The sequence below is a fragment of the Lipophrys pholis genome (assembly GCF_963383615.2).
Source record: "Lipophrys pholis genome assembly, chromosome: 22".
In the NCBI taxonomy this organism is placed as follows: Eukaryota; Metazoa; Chordata; class Actinopteri; order Blenniiformes; family Blenniidae; genus Lipophrys; species Lipophrys pholis.
The window spans coordinates 16066049-16080963 of record NC_137644.1 but is presented as its reverse complement, the minus strand read 5'-3'; the positions used below and the strand labels follow the sequence as shown (position 1 = coordinate 16080963).

General features: G+C 42.2%; 1 protein-coding gene across 1 annotated transcript in view; it reads right to left on the bottom strand.

Moving 5' to 3' along the window:
• The window catches only part of wnk1b (WNK lysine deficient protein kinase 1b), a gene marked incomplete at its 5' end in the record, with an annotated part of 81935 nt that overhangs the window by 18907 nt on the left and 48113 nt on the right, over nucleotides 1–14915 (bottom strand). Inside the window, 7 exons of the mRNA XM_080491749.1 lie at nucleotides 358–447; nucleotides 8453–8646; nucleotides 8862–8937; nucleotides 9190–9432; nucleotides 9564–9643; nucleotides 9841–9980; nucleotides 11023–11111. Coding sequence (XP_080347875.1) covers nucleotides 358–447; nucleotides 8453–8646; nucleotides 8862–8937; nucleotides 9190–9432; nucleotides 9564–9643; nucleotides 9841–9980; nucleotides 11023–11111 — 912 coding nt within the window. The remainder of the gene's footprint in view (nucleotides 1–357; nucleotides 448–8452; nucleotides 8647–8861; nucleotides 8938–9189; nucleotides 9433–9563; nucleotides 9644–9840; nucleotides 9981–11022; nucleotides 11112–14915) is intronic.

Below are 14915 nucleotides of genomic sequence, written 5' to 3'. Positions count from 1 at the left end.
TTCAATGAAAGAACTAATGAATACATGCCAGCTTATCTGGACAAGAAGCTTTTGATCTCTCATTAACATCAAATTTCTCGCTCGATTTAATCAGTTAATAGCTGCAACTGATTCACATGAGTGTTTTGGCTCCTGGGAGGAAACGCGATTCTTCATAAACATCATGTGATCACTGCGGGCAGAGGGCCAGCTCGGCGGGAGCGGTTACCTTGAAGCAAAGGCACCAAACTTCAAAGAACGAGGCGGTAAGATCAGTTTTTGTTTACTCGCCACACAAACGGGGTGTTTATGTATTTAATATTCATGGATATTGTTCACTAAAGGTGATACAAAGTGAGGAAAAAAGCTGGATGGTACCTGCTGGGGGTTCCCAGGAGGAGCAGGCTGGGTGGAGGCGGGGGCCAGTGGGGGTCCTGGAGTCGGCTGGGGGGACGGAGCTTGGGCCTGCTGTTTAGAATCATATTAAAAGAAAGAAAGACAGAAAAAAAAATGGACAGAGAGGTGGAGATGCCATGTTGTGGGATTTGGAGGATGGAGGTGAGAAATCAGGAGAGATTGGGGGAACAAGTAGAGAGAAAAGACACAATTAGAACACGTTTGCAGCGCGTGGAGGAAAGAAATTGCATGTGTGCAAACACAAGGTACTTCTGCTACCTATGTGATCACTTGACTGAAGTTTTCGTCTTGTGTATGCACAAATGCGCGCGCACACACAACAGTTATACACACTAATCCATCCAGATATATGCACAACAATAACTGGCGTATGCATATACACAACTTGTAGTACAGGCACAGAACTGGGGTTAGGTAGGGTGTAAGTGGGATTTGTTCGTACATGCAGGTCAGATCCTAAGTGATTGGTCGTGATAATAAGTCAGTGAAGCGCACAACAGAAGACAGGCACTTAACCCTGAAATATTCAGCTAGAATCTGGAAATAAAATGAAAGTTATCCTTTGCTTTTTAGTTTGACAGGCTGACTTGGCGTTACTGTCAGGTTGGATTTTCTCTCCCTTCTCAGTGAAGCTAAACTGCAGAAAATAATAAGTGCCTTTCATTCAGCACATTTCCATTTTTCCCTGCGAAGGTTTTCCAAATAATCTACACACACACACTGATCTGTTGATGCCTCCACCCCTGGAAGGCTCTATGCAACTTCATATGGTTCGTGAAGCTCGTCCTCCAAAAGTGAAGGGAGCGTCCATAAATACCGGACACTCAGTTACACTAACCTCCTAACATTACATGCAGCAATGTCAACACATCGAGGAACTCCACAGAACAGAAATTTAATAAAGCAAACAGAAAGGCACATGGAATGACACGGAAACCAAAACTGCTAGGCGACAAAGACCGAAGAAATTAAAAGGAAGGTCGACGACCTCGGCTTTCTAAGGAATAACTTAAACTGTGGCCCTTTGAATCCTGCGAGGTGAAAACAATATGCTGTTATAAGGAACTGCATCAAGCGGAGCATGTACAACACAAAAGAACAGAAAGAATCTAAAATATACACAGGAGTGTCTCTCTGCATGGTTACATTGCTTGGTTCGTCTAAGCCCCGTCGGTTTTGTTGTATGTTTCTGTGTGTTTGTCCATACAAATCACCAAAGTCGTGCAGCTTCTGTCAACACGAATCGGTTTGTTTTTTGCTTCGTGATCGACAACAAGCTACTGAGTGCATCTGGAATACACAACTGTTTAATGTATGAGGATTTTATGCAGTCAACTTGTGACTCAAAGCCGGCCTGACTTTGGACTTGTACGAGCAGATGTTCAAATATACTATATAAACAGTATACCTGCACAAACACACATTTCTCATATACAATCATATATGAACATACAGACAAAATATTACTTACTGACAAAAATAAATCAAATATACAACGTAAACACAGAGAGGAAGGGACTTAGACTCAATGCTAAAGCCTGTAAACCGCAGAGTGTCTCACAGACGACCTTCTGATTGTTGATATCCTAATTACTTGATGAACCGTAATGATTATCATGTTGGACTTGAAATTAAACAGTCTCAGTCTGAATATTTCCCAGAAACTCTCGAGGACCTTTGTAAATATTTACTGATGCTGTCAAGCTCTTCTCTCGAGAGGTTTTCTCTTGATGTGAGACATGAAGGCAGACCGTGAGACACTCTCTGCTGATGTGTCTGTGTGGGGGGGGGGGGGGTTAAAATCACAACCAAAGACTACATGATGACAAATAAACATCAGCTGGGGCACCTGGGTCGGCAGGGTATGAAAACAACAGGGATTGGTATAATAACCTCTCGGTCACGTTACTGCTATAATTGAATTTAGCTACTTTTTCCCCTCAGTAATTCATTTTGATGAAAGAATTCAATTATTCTGTCTTTATGCCAATTAAACCACAACCTGATGATCCTGTGATTGTCACAGCAATATAAATGTACAAATGTTGGAAAACGCTCCAATCAGCCATAGCATTATCCCTCTTTGTGCTTCCAATCCAGCTGTGGCATCTGGAACCAAGATGTTAGCAACGGACCCGTTAAGTTCTGAGACCATGGGGACACTTGTGCAAGTAAACCATGACTCTTAACCAATGTCTGCATTGGACCACTTCTAATAAATACTTTGAATAAATCTATGCATTTGTCCATTTTTTCTTTTATGTATTTGTGAGGTTTTTTTTATTGTACAGTTGCAATTTGAGTTATTTTATTCATCATTTTTGATGTAAATTAATTGATGTAAAGTGCTTTGGTAAATTTTTATTTATTTTTATTATTTAGCACTAATCTAGCTGATGGATTAAAAATATTCAGAAAATATCCCATCCACTTCCAGGTACTAGGTGTAGATTTACTTTATCTGTCAATAGTCATAATGTTATGGCTGACTGGTGTGTACTGTAATGCATTCCATCAGTAAAGAAAATGGAGCCTTGAATGTGATAAAATATCAAAAACAATCTAATGATCCATCTACAGTTTTTTGTTTTTTTTTGATATTTAGGAATTTCTATTAAAAAGCAGCCAGAAGAATTAAAACGAGTAACTGACCCAGAGGTATTCGGGGTGTTTTTAAGGTTTGTACCAGAGTGGAGTTAACAGCCTGCATGGCCAGCAATGACTCATGGTAGGTCATATCAGGCTGGGCTGGTACCACCCCTCCGTGCCGGGCCCAGGCGTTCTGCATCAGAGACTCCAGCTGAGTGGACGACGCTCCCCCGAGCGTCAGCTCAGAAGCCGGGGTGATGGGGAGAAAGTTCTGCGCAGAGGGAGGATGGCCCTGGGGATCGATCTGAAGTGCTCCGCCCGGCAAGTCGTAGAGCGAGGAGGAGGATGAGCGGGGGATGGACTGAGCCGCCGAGAAGTCGAACGAAGGTTGAAGAGGCGGGGGAGGAGGCGACTGGAACTCTCCGGCATCAGAAGAAGCCAGGGAGTCACTGGAGGGCTCTGGGCTCCTGTCCTTCACCATTACACCAACATGGTGGAGGAGAAGACTTCCAGGTGGCAGGGGGAGCTCCGGGCTGATATACGAGTACAGTTCTTCCGTCACGGGCTGCAGTCGGCTGTAGGAGCCCGAGCCACCGGATCCCGTTCCACTGTTGTCCTCTAGAGGGAGGTCCATGGAGCTCCTCCGGGCCCGGTACAGTCTGGATGCCAGCAGGCTCGGGTCTCCAGCGGCGGCTGCAGCCGCTGCAGCTAAGTGAAACTCAAAAACGCTGCCAGTAGGCGGTGGAGCATCGCCCATCACGGGAGGAGCAGAAATGGGGAAGGAGGATGAGGAAGCGTGCTGCGGAGGATAACACGCCTCAGCTGATGACGGAGGAACAGAGCCACTCATGGGGGGTAAGGGTGGAGGTATTGGGCTGTGTGCACTCATTCTTTGGATCAGGTGTGGGTGCAGAAACCCTGGCTGAGACGGAGGACCGGGGTCAAAGCCCAAACTAGCAGCCGCTGCTGCCGCCTGCATCTGCTGATGGAAACTTAAGTGACTCAGCTGGTGTGCGGTCACTGGGTACCCTCCATATGCCATCGCTTCATAATGGTCCAATAAGGCAGCTTGATTTAGACTTAATCTCCTCACCGCCTCCTCGTGCTCTGCTCTCATGTCTTTGAAGCCGTAAAAACTCGGATCAGACTGTCCAGGGAGGTGCAGCGGCTCCCCAACACCGAGTCTCTGAGCGGCGGCTGCAAAACCAGGATTGACCATAAAAAGTGAGGGGGCCTCAACACCCTCCATCCCGGAGAAGGGGTGCAGGCTGCTCCCATAGCGAGGGTAGGCAGGCTGGAAGTGGCGGGTATGTGCCTCCAGAATAGAAGTGCTTTTGCGTCGCTGGGTGTTGTAAGCCTTCGGAGGCCCAGTGGGAGGAGGCGAGAAAGAAATGGGGCGCTCAGGGATAGACGGAAAGAAAATTGTTGGGGGATCCGGGAGAGTTTGGAGAGGGATACTCCCTCCTGCTCCTCCTCCTCCTCCTGTCCCCACTCCTCCACTGTAGGGATGATGCATTGAATGCTGCTGCGACAATGAGATACAATGGATTTAAGAATGAGACTCAGAAAACCACAGCAAAGGCCCACATGAAATGGAAAAAAAAATTCTATTTAAAAAGTATTACTTAAGGTGGCCAGAGAAAGAAAATATTCACTCTCCACACTGAAAGTGAAATTGTGAGGTTAAGAAAGAACCTGATCAATTTCAAAGCTGCAGGATGATGAAGTGATGAAATGAAACACAGAGGGGGAGGACGGACATAAAAAGCTGGTTATAATGAGACAGATAAAGTGACGCACTTGTCCAGCACCAAGACAGTCAGACGATACAGAGACCAGACAGGCAAGCGGGAGGCACCCAAGTTCACAGGGGGATTGAAAATTAAATGTTAAATGCAAATAGAAGAGAGGCCAACTACTGACTCGTGCATCTGGGATCAGAAAAACTGTCTTCGGTTTCATAGATGAACATCTATGGAACAAAATCTGCACATTGTAGAGCACGCATTGAAATCCTTGGTAATTGAGAAATTCCACTTTGTTATTGTAGAGAAAGTCATATTTAATGTGTTCCATTTAAAAAATCTCCATGAAAATCTGGAAAAAACGCTACTTGGCCTAATTATGACTTTTTGCATGCGTTGAATGTGTGCTTAAAGGTTCACCTGCTGCAACTACAGAAGTTCCATATGCACAATGCAAATGGGGCAAAAACAGTATGGTTTTATGAAGGCGTGTAAAGCAAACTCATTTTACCAATTCTCACCAGTTTTAGTTTCATACTTGCTAAAAGGGTGAAACGGGTGAAAACCGGTAAAAAGTGAAAACTGGAAAATAGATCAAAATGTAGATAAATAATCAAAGTCATGAGTCCATAACTGCATGAGGAGCACGAGCAAGTCTCATACTGGTAAGGAACATTAAGGGGAACTGCAGTCATATGGACTGCATACAAACTCACTTATCTATTTATATTTTGAAGAGTTTTGGACACTGTTGAAACCAGAGATCAGTGTCTATTTGAGTGACTGAAATCTTTGTTTTTCCAGATGATTTATTTAATTCCGAGTGTAAAAGGAGCAGTCTTCCCATCGTCTGATGCACATCATAGAGATTTGTTAAAGAGCAATGTTTGCTCAGGCCACTCAGTCTGTACTAAATATGAGCACACTGTGGCAGAGGAGAGGGAGAGAGAGTTATTTAGGGATGGATGTTAAAAAAAGACTGAACAAACATACTGTAGATATGAAGTCTATTTATGAAGATGAAGCTGCCAATTCATATGGATTCAATTGGTTACGCAGATTTTTCTGCAGAACCTCATGTTTTATAAGCAGTTTTTCAACAGATGTGTTGGTTGAAATTATTTAAAAAATTCCACTTAAGGCTCATTTATTAAACATTAACAGGGCTTTAATTCTTGATGCTTTTCTCTCTCTCTTCCTCTTTATTCCTCACCACCTCAGGTGTACGTAAACCTACGGGGGAGGCGAACAGGGCAGGTAGGCTGGCCCTCCGCTGCCTGGTCCGGGGCGCAGAAGAGGCAGAGTGAATGGGCAGGACTGTCTCCAGGGCCTTGGAGAGACGCCCTGCGAATGTGTCGGGAGGTTTGTAAGGTGAAGGGGCGGCGGCGGCGGCGGTGGTGTAGGTGGATGAAGAGGACAGGTCTGGAGGAGGTGTGGTGGGCTTTTTTGGAGGGGCAGCCAGGGGTGAAGGAACGCGAGAGAAGGAGTAGGAGGAAGGAGGGACGCAAACAGACATGCTACGACTTCGACGGGGCCGCGACACGAGCTGGAGGCCAGGGAGGGGTGATGGCAGAGGGTGGGACCAACATGAAAAACAAAGAAATCAATTCTGCTTAAATGAAGAACATGAGTGAAAGAGCAGAATTAGGAAAACAAAACTGAAAAAACCCAAATATACAATAAATGAAATAGCGAGACTTTTACATGCAATCTTAAGAAAACAGTTTCCATTTCTACAATCACAATAAAACGAATAAAAGTAAAAACAACAGCTCCAGTAATGTTATAAGAGGGAGAAAAAAAAGGGAAAATAACAATTTCAGTGATTAAACAGCAATTTCATGAAAACACAAGTTAAACAAAGTAAAAAGCCACAATGAACCATAACAATGACAAAAGGAAGAGAAAAAAAAAAAGGATTGGAAGCCAGAAATAAGCAGTGAGATACATATATAAACACATTACACAAACAAGGGAAACAGTTACTCAAAATAAACCTTTGAGAAGTTATTTAAATGAATGAAGAAAAGTCTATTTCTTCTTCCACTGGCTCGAACGTGTAGTCAGAGAGAGTCTAAGTTGCATCAAAAACAGTTCTAAAAATGCCAAATCCATGATTGTGTTATCCAATTACACAGTAAATAAACTGAATCATTGTCCAGTTCAACAACACAGTCAGGAACATTTATAAGCAAAAGGTCATCGTAACACAAAAACTAATGTGACATAACTAAATGAGAAATGCTCACTTCTTCATTAGCTGCTAATTATAAAGCTCCCTTGAGCCAGGAATGTGACTCATATGCTCCAGTGCTAATGCTTAATGCCCAACAGCTGATGAATACAATGAAAACAGCAGCATAGGCGGAGATTAATCACAAGGAGGTCACCCGTACTTTAAACCTCCCATATCATGCAGTTTTACAGCAATTTCATATAGATGTCAGAGGTCTGACAACATTGAATTCAAGGTGAATTACCCCAAATCCAGCCTTGGTCCCAAAATTCAGCCAGTCTAAAAGTCCCTCTACTGAGCTCTACTGAGAACAGGCTGTTTCTGTATCTGTACCTTTAAATGCTAACGAGCTGTAATTTTAGAGGGCAGAGCTCATCTACCTATAAGAGAGTCAAAGGGAGGATCCACTAGCAGAGGGAGTGGTTGTTTCCCCCAGTTGGGGTTACGGTTACAACCTATATTTTTGACATTATACATCCTTCCTGAAGAAAACAATTTTAGGGAAACACTCTAATAATTTCAACTGTTATGCAGACGATACACAAATCTATTTGTCCATGAAACCAGACGATACTTTTCAACTTGTCAAACTAGAAACTTGTCGTCCGAAACGAAACAGCAGAAAATCTCCACATCCAAGGCTGGTTCTGCAAAGCTTTCTTCTTGTTAAAATGGAGTTTTTCCTTTACAGTGTCTCCTATATTGTTTGTGTTGTAAAAGTGCCCTGAGATGACTCAGATGTATTTGGCAATATATAAACATAACACGCACACGCTGTAGAGACCTACAGTTCATTATTTCAGCAAAATATGAAAAAGATTCAGTTGTGTAATAAGTCAATAATTCCACACAAAAACACATTAAACCAAAACAGAATGAAACGGTGGAATAAACAACACATTTTAAATGCGACACTTAAGCAACCAGTGTGACAACTGGAGGCAGAGTTGAAGGAGCAAAGTGAAAATACTTGGATCTTGGCACAAAGAATAAAAACTCGGGGGGGATCAGCGACAGAAGGACAGAAGTAACGGGTTGATGTACAAAATAGTAGTATAATGAATAGAAGACGTGAAGAAATACTGCCTGACAACCAGTTTACACCTGTATTTCACTGTACCCAATAATGTACCTCCTGTTTGTTTTGGTCTTGGGTAAGTAATAAGAGCAGATAACTTGCTCAACTGCAGACCAACAAGATTACTATACCCTACAGACGGTTTAAATACTAAGTGACTAACTTGCTTGTGTCTGAGAGCTTAATGTTGCAGTTGCATGCTTTAGTTCGACACCTTCGCATGCTTCTTTTCTTAAAGTCAAGGGTTATTTGTCCAACATTAAAAATCTCTGATCAGAATATGACATTTCCCAAACACTGCATTCTTCACTCCAACTCATTCCCAATCCAACACCGGATGCAGCCGTCGGCTCACTGAGAACTGTGCTAATGCTCACAGGTGATAGTAACTTGAAGGGAAGGACTTACCATGGGCTGCTGCGGCTGTGCGTAGCCTGGGTGCTGCTGCGGGGCAGCGGAGGGGGTGGAGGGGTAAGGGGTCTGGGGTTGGGATGGGGGATGGGAGGAAGGGGGGCAGTTGTACGACATGTTCAGCTGACCCAGGTGGGGGGAGTCGGAGGAGAAAACCGAGGAGCCCTGGCCGCTGTCCACGCCTCCTTCAGCTGAAACAGAAGTTTTCCAATTGGACTAATTTCTATTAATGATTCAATAACCGATCTAGAAACTATCTGACCGACACTGTTGTATATAATATATGTAATCAAGGTACAATATGTTAAGAGTTTGCCCAAAACATAAAAAAGTGAAATAATAAAAGAATATAATATGTGATGATGAAAAGAAAGAACTCGGTTTCTGTGGATTATTTTGCACTTACATGTGTGTGAGATGCCAGTCTGCTGATAGTGAAGCTGCTGCTGATGATGCTCCACTTCTGCTTCCTCCGCCTCGGCCTGTGGGCAACCAAACAAATGCAGGAGTCAATCCAGGGTAGATAACAATCCAGATAAGAAAAGTAAATGCACATGTTTACATAGGAAGAAATGCACCACATGATGTTTGATGGCATTTTCAGTATATATCAATGGCAAGATTTTTCTTGATAAGGAGAATGAAGTAAAATACATTATTCCCAGTACAATACCCAGTCAGTATCAAGATGTTCTTAACAGCAGTAAACATAGCTGAGTAGTAATCCAACAAACCTGCGAGTGTATAGACTTTAGAGTCTCTTGTTGGTGCTGTTGCTGTTGCTGTTGTTGTTGTTGTTGTTGGTGCTGCTGCTGCTGTTGCTGCTTCAGTTGTTGTTCCGCCTCCAGTCTTCTCTTCTCCTGTTCCTCTCGTACCAGCTGCCTCTGCTCTCGCTTATTTCTGATCATAGACACGCGGTCCTTGATAGCCTTGGCCATGGTTTTATGGTCACCCGCAGCAACGTAGCCAGACTCAACCTGGCGGTGTTTACAAGTTAGACACAAACATAACACAACATGCCTAAAAGTTAGACACAAATCTCAAAGTAAGGAAACATACATTTATGCAAGCGTCATAATTTCGATCTCGCATACTTTTCCATACATACCATTTCCTGGGCCACATCTTCAGGGACATCTTTACTCAAGTCAAAGGAAAACTCGATGGCTTCGTTGTCTTTGTATTTGCCTGCAAACATGTTAAATAGGGCTGATCAGGCTGCGATCGTCTGTGGTTACAGGCTGCTTGTATTTAGAAACCAACGTAAAACTTGATCCGCTGGAGCAGCACAGGAAGGGAGCGAACCAAATGTGATGTTTGTGAATGAATTTATCATTTACAAATCACACGTATCTTATTAAATGGACAACAAAAGATTCTCTTGCCTTTCAGCTTCTTAACGTCTTCTATCCTGAGCCACAGTTTGATGGCGATCATTTCCCCATCGTCCTCCTCTGCCAGTTCTACCCTGACTCCCGTGTCCTCCTGGAAGAACGCATGGTTCAACAGGATCTTTATGGCGTACCTAAAGGACGAGAGGCCAGGAGCTAGAATTAGATGAATGCGGCATAATCCGTGGCAGTTCAGACAGAAACAGAAGAAAGCAATCAGGAAGAAGTGGAGTTACTTCTTGATAGTAATTTGTTCAAAATTATGAAAGCCTTGTGAGCTGATCTTATGAGATAACAGAGGAGACTGTGATGAGACACTGCATGGGAATTGATTAATTTGCTGGAAATGTTTACATGTTGGCCAAGAACAAGCTTTCTACTTTATGACCGTAGTTTCATAAAACTGGGTCTCCTGATGGTTTTCTGAAAATGTGAGCGAGAGAAGAAGCTTCCAAAGTAGCAGAGAGAACAGAGAACTGATTAACCAAGAAAAAGTGAGTTAGAACAAGATTTAAAGAGAAGAGTTTTACAATTGAATCTCTTCACACATGCAAAGGAAAGTTTAAAACCGAATGAAATGACTTCAACTTTGTTACTGCGTGTTTTGACAGTAGTAGAGCCACAGTAATGTGTGTGTATGTGTGTGTGTGTTAGATACAGAGGCCCTACAGACCATCCCTGCTTGTATCATGTAAACATTTTCATCTGAATAGAGCGGCCCTATGGAATGTAAGCTATGATGGGATCAGGAGAGGTGGCGTAACCATTTATAATAAAATCAGTCATGTTGTCGGGGCTCTGTGCGCACGTCCGTTATGCAACATCACCACATGACGCTTCACGCACAGTGACGAGGGAAAAAAAAGTATAACTGGTAAACGCAAGAAACACTGCTGCCCTTAGAGATCTCTTAGTGATTAGACTTTGAGCAAAGAGGTTTCTTTGACAGAAGAGTCACAGAACAAGCTCGATTAGTCAAGCTCATGATTCAGTCTTCAATACTTGCTGGCTTCTGGGAAAAAAAGAAAAAAAACTGGACGTGGGATCATGTAACCTGCTATGGGAGTGATTTGCTGACTGAACCAGACGATATCGTCTCATTCTGAGTTCATGTACATTGGAGTATCTGAACGTTAATCAGACTGGTTAAAAAGTGATTTTGGTCCCACGACTCGCCTCTCGTCCTTGTTTGTTCGGATGCAGCCCTCGATGATTTCCTTCACCTCGGGAATGGCTACCTTGTCAAAACTGCCGGGCTTCACTCCCTGCACAAACACAACACAAGAGAAATCAGGGGGGGGGAAGCCTTCGAGCAAAACGGAAAATGCAGAAGCACAGAAGCAATGTTCTGTTGCTCCTCGCAAAGGTGAGATTCACCACAAGCGTTTAATACATTTCAACAATGTATTGGCCAATATCTCAAGAAAGAATCAAGAAATATCTTATGAAACCAGGAAAATCATGTTTATATCACATTTCCAAAGCTGTACCGTTTCCATGATTATTAAAGTTGCTTTAAGCAATTTGCTTTCTAATATAAGTGTGTATGTATTTCACCTCCTACTACTTTCAGGCTTAATACAAAGCGCTGCATTTCTTCTGAGTTTTTCTTTATACACTTACCATTTATTCTCTGTCACCATAAATATCTGATATTCTACGATTGGTTTGATCTTTATGTCTAATCTTTTGTGTATCTGCTTCTTGGCCAAGCCATGACTGAAAAAGATAATTGGTTAGTCAAATGATTAAATAAAAGATTACATAAAAATAATAATGCAATGTACAGTTTACATTTTCCTTTTTGTACATGCGTAGGACAGTCGTTCATCAATCCTCTGAACCAACAACTTAACTTTTTATTCAGTCACAGACAAATGATTCTGCTCATTTGGTGCATTTATGTCTTCTCTGGATGTAAAGACCCTATTCTTGAATGACTGCAACATCCCTCTTCTTCAGAATGATGGAAAGGTATAAACAAAATAAATCGTGAAAGATTCCACTGATATTTTCTGCTTTACCTGATCATTTATTCAATTTGACTGAATGAGGTCTTAAGTTGAAACATCTGACAGTCTGAGGTTCTGTTGTGTGACGGGACGCCAAGTAAAAGTTCAGCCAAGAGTTAAATTCCCTGGGAAACCAGGTTATCCTGTCATAGATGAATAATGAATCCCAGCCTTTCTGAACCAGTTGAGGGTACTAGAATACTGTTCTGGGGAAGGATACCCCAATAGGGGAGACCAGCGGAGGAAATGCACCAAGAATGAGAATCAGAAGAAACAGACAATCAAGTGCAAAGAAAAAGAAAACGAAACAAATTGCAAAAATTGTTCGTTGGTGACACTCCAACTGTGTCACCATTTATTCAAAATCAAAAGCCCGTTGGCTACCACAGCAACCTGCAGCGACATGCCATCCCATCCGGTTTGCCAACCGTACAATGACACACCTCCAGGCTGAGTGAGGACTATTTGACCAAGAATGAGAGTGATGGGGTGCTACACCAGACGACCTGACCCCCACAGTCACCTGACCTAAACCCAATCCAGATGGTTTGGGATGGGATGGACCGCAGAGGGACAACAAGTCCTCAGCATCTCCAGGACTCCTTCAAGACGGTTGGAAAAACCATTTCAAGTGACGACCGCATGAAGCACATCAAGAGAATGTCGTAAATACACAAAGCAGTAATCAAAGCAGAGGGTGGTTAGTTTGAAGAATCTAAAATATAAAACGTGTTTTGTGTTATTTCACACTTTTTTGTTTGCTACACAATTCTATATGTGTTCAGTCATCGTTTTGATGCCTTCACAGAGAATCTACAAAAGAAACAGTCATAAAAATAAAGAAAAAACATTGAAAAAGAAGTTGTGTCCAAACTTTCGCTTTGGTAGAGTATATCTCAACTTGTGTGCTTGTATGGAAGGACATGTAGAGTAAAACACATTAACATGTCACCAGGTAAACATATTTACTACATTTGTTCTATTTCTAATTTCCAGGAAAAGTAGAGACTTTAAAGTAAAGTCAATAAAAAACAAAACCCAGAACAAAAATTAACAAAACAAGAGTTAAAACAGGGATCATTACATCGTTAAACTAGAAGAACAATAACTGCACACAGTAACTGAAGGATGAACGCAGACTGGTTGCATAAACAAACCATATAGGACAACAGAGCTTAAAGAGTCAGAAGAAAAACCAAAATGCCATTAAATAAGCAGCAGGTGGGAATTCAGAAGCTTTTAAATTTGTCAAATGAGGGTCTTACCTAGAGGATAATCAGAGAGAGAAAATATGATGAAAAGATAAATGATTTAAAAAAAAAAAAAAAAAAAGTTTAGTCTACACTTGTTGACCTGCTGACTGTCAGACCAACGGACGACCTCCTTCTTCTGCTCGTCTCCGACCGCTCTACCGTTACATAACCTCTCGCTCTCTCTCTCTCCCTCTCTCTCTCTGTCTCTCTCTCTCTCTCTCTCTCTCTCTCTCTCTCTCTCTCAGCCAAACAAAGTTAGGACTGATGGGGGAAGTAATGGTATTAGGTCTGACAGAAGAGGGGAGGGTTGAGGAGATGGAGAAAAAGACAGATTTGAGTTTAATAAGGCTGATTGGAGGTAAGGAATGTCCCAGAAGTACCACGGAGCATGTCAACAACACTGGACGTCACTCCAAGAGGACATAAGCTAAGGACCCTACATGGCAAACCCCAATTTGTAGGAGACCCTGACCTTTCTGAAAGGCTGAATTATTTTAAATATAATTTTACAACCATAATCAAAAAATTAGAAGATTGTTGGAAACAATTAAATAATTTAATTCCAAGATCTTGGCGCTCCTAACAATACATCCATCTTAATCTAAAACTAATTGAAATGGGGTGGACGCGGACATGGATATAACTTTGATTATGAAAACGCTTCATGTTTCTTAAAAAAAACCCTTTGCACCATATTTAATGATACGCATTATTTAAATAAATGTAGTGCAAGTTAGAGGCATTTTTATTTTCAAACTGGCACCAAATGACATCATAATGTGGGACATCAGAACTCAGTAGTGTACTGATTTGGGGAAAAATTTTGTGTATATTTTAAGAGCAAAGACCGCATGAACGGCATAATTTGTCAATTTTTTCAAAGGGAATGACAACCAGCATGCAATAAACAAATCATCCAGTAAAGCCTGATTTCAATAAGAATATAGAAGATAATAGAAAATGTCAACAAATTGGTAAAGTTGATGGGTGGATGAATTTCCCAAAATGTTTTAAAAGCTAAAATTGCAACCAAAGTCCAAATAAGAGATTCATTTGTCCAATGACTTTTCATAGTAAAATGGAAAATACTTTTTTCCACAATGGCATTTTTTGTGAATTCAAAATTCAAAATAAAGTGAATTTAGGATCATAACACGGCATTAAAAGGGTTAAAAACAGCACGAGAATCAGCTATCAAATTTTAAGGTTGAGACTATTTGTGCCGAGTGACTATTTGAGGACAGAGGAAGGGAAGAAAAAAAAGAGGGGGGGGGGGGGGGGGGGGGGGGATGAGGAGCAGGTGGCACGGATTAGGCATAGAACTAAAAGGAAGCAGGTGACTGTGGCACCCGGCGGTCGTCACATGTGTCTGGCGATAACAAACAACTGAATTTGGCCGTTGGACAAAGCGTTTTCCGACGTGCTCCGTTGCTTTGAGCGAGCGCCTCCCTGAATCTTCAAACAGGCACGGACCCCAAGGCCGAGGTCAGCGTCATAATCAAATGTAGTTTGATCAGAGCGAGGCTGGGACTTTCACTTTGTGAGTGGAAAGGGGGAGGGGAAGGGAAAAGATGGAGAGATTGAGAAAGAGAGACAGAGCACCAGACAGACATATGGATTGAGATACACCGTCTGAATTTATTCCGCCTGAGAAGCTTCATAAATTAAATTGGAAAGATCCAGAGACAGAAAGAGGACGGAGGGAAGAAAGACGGAAGGCAGTGTGCGCTGACACTGAAAGGATTTTATATTTCTGGACTTTAATGAGAATTTACACCGAAGCATCTAATCACAAACGTGTGAA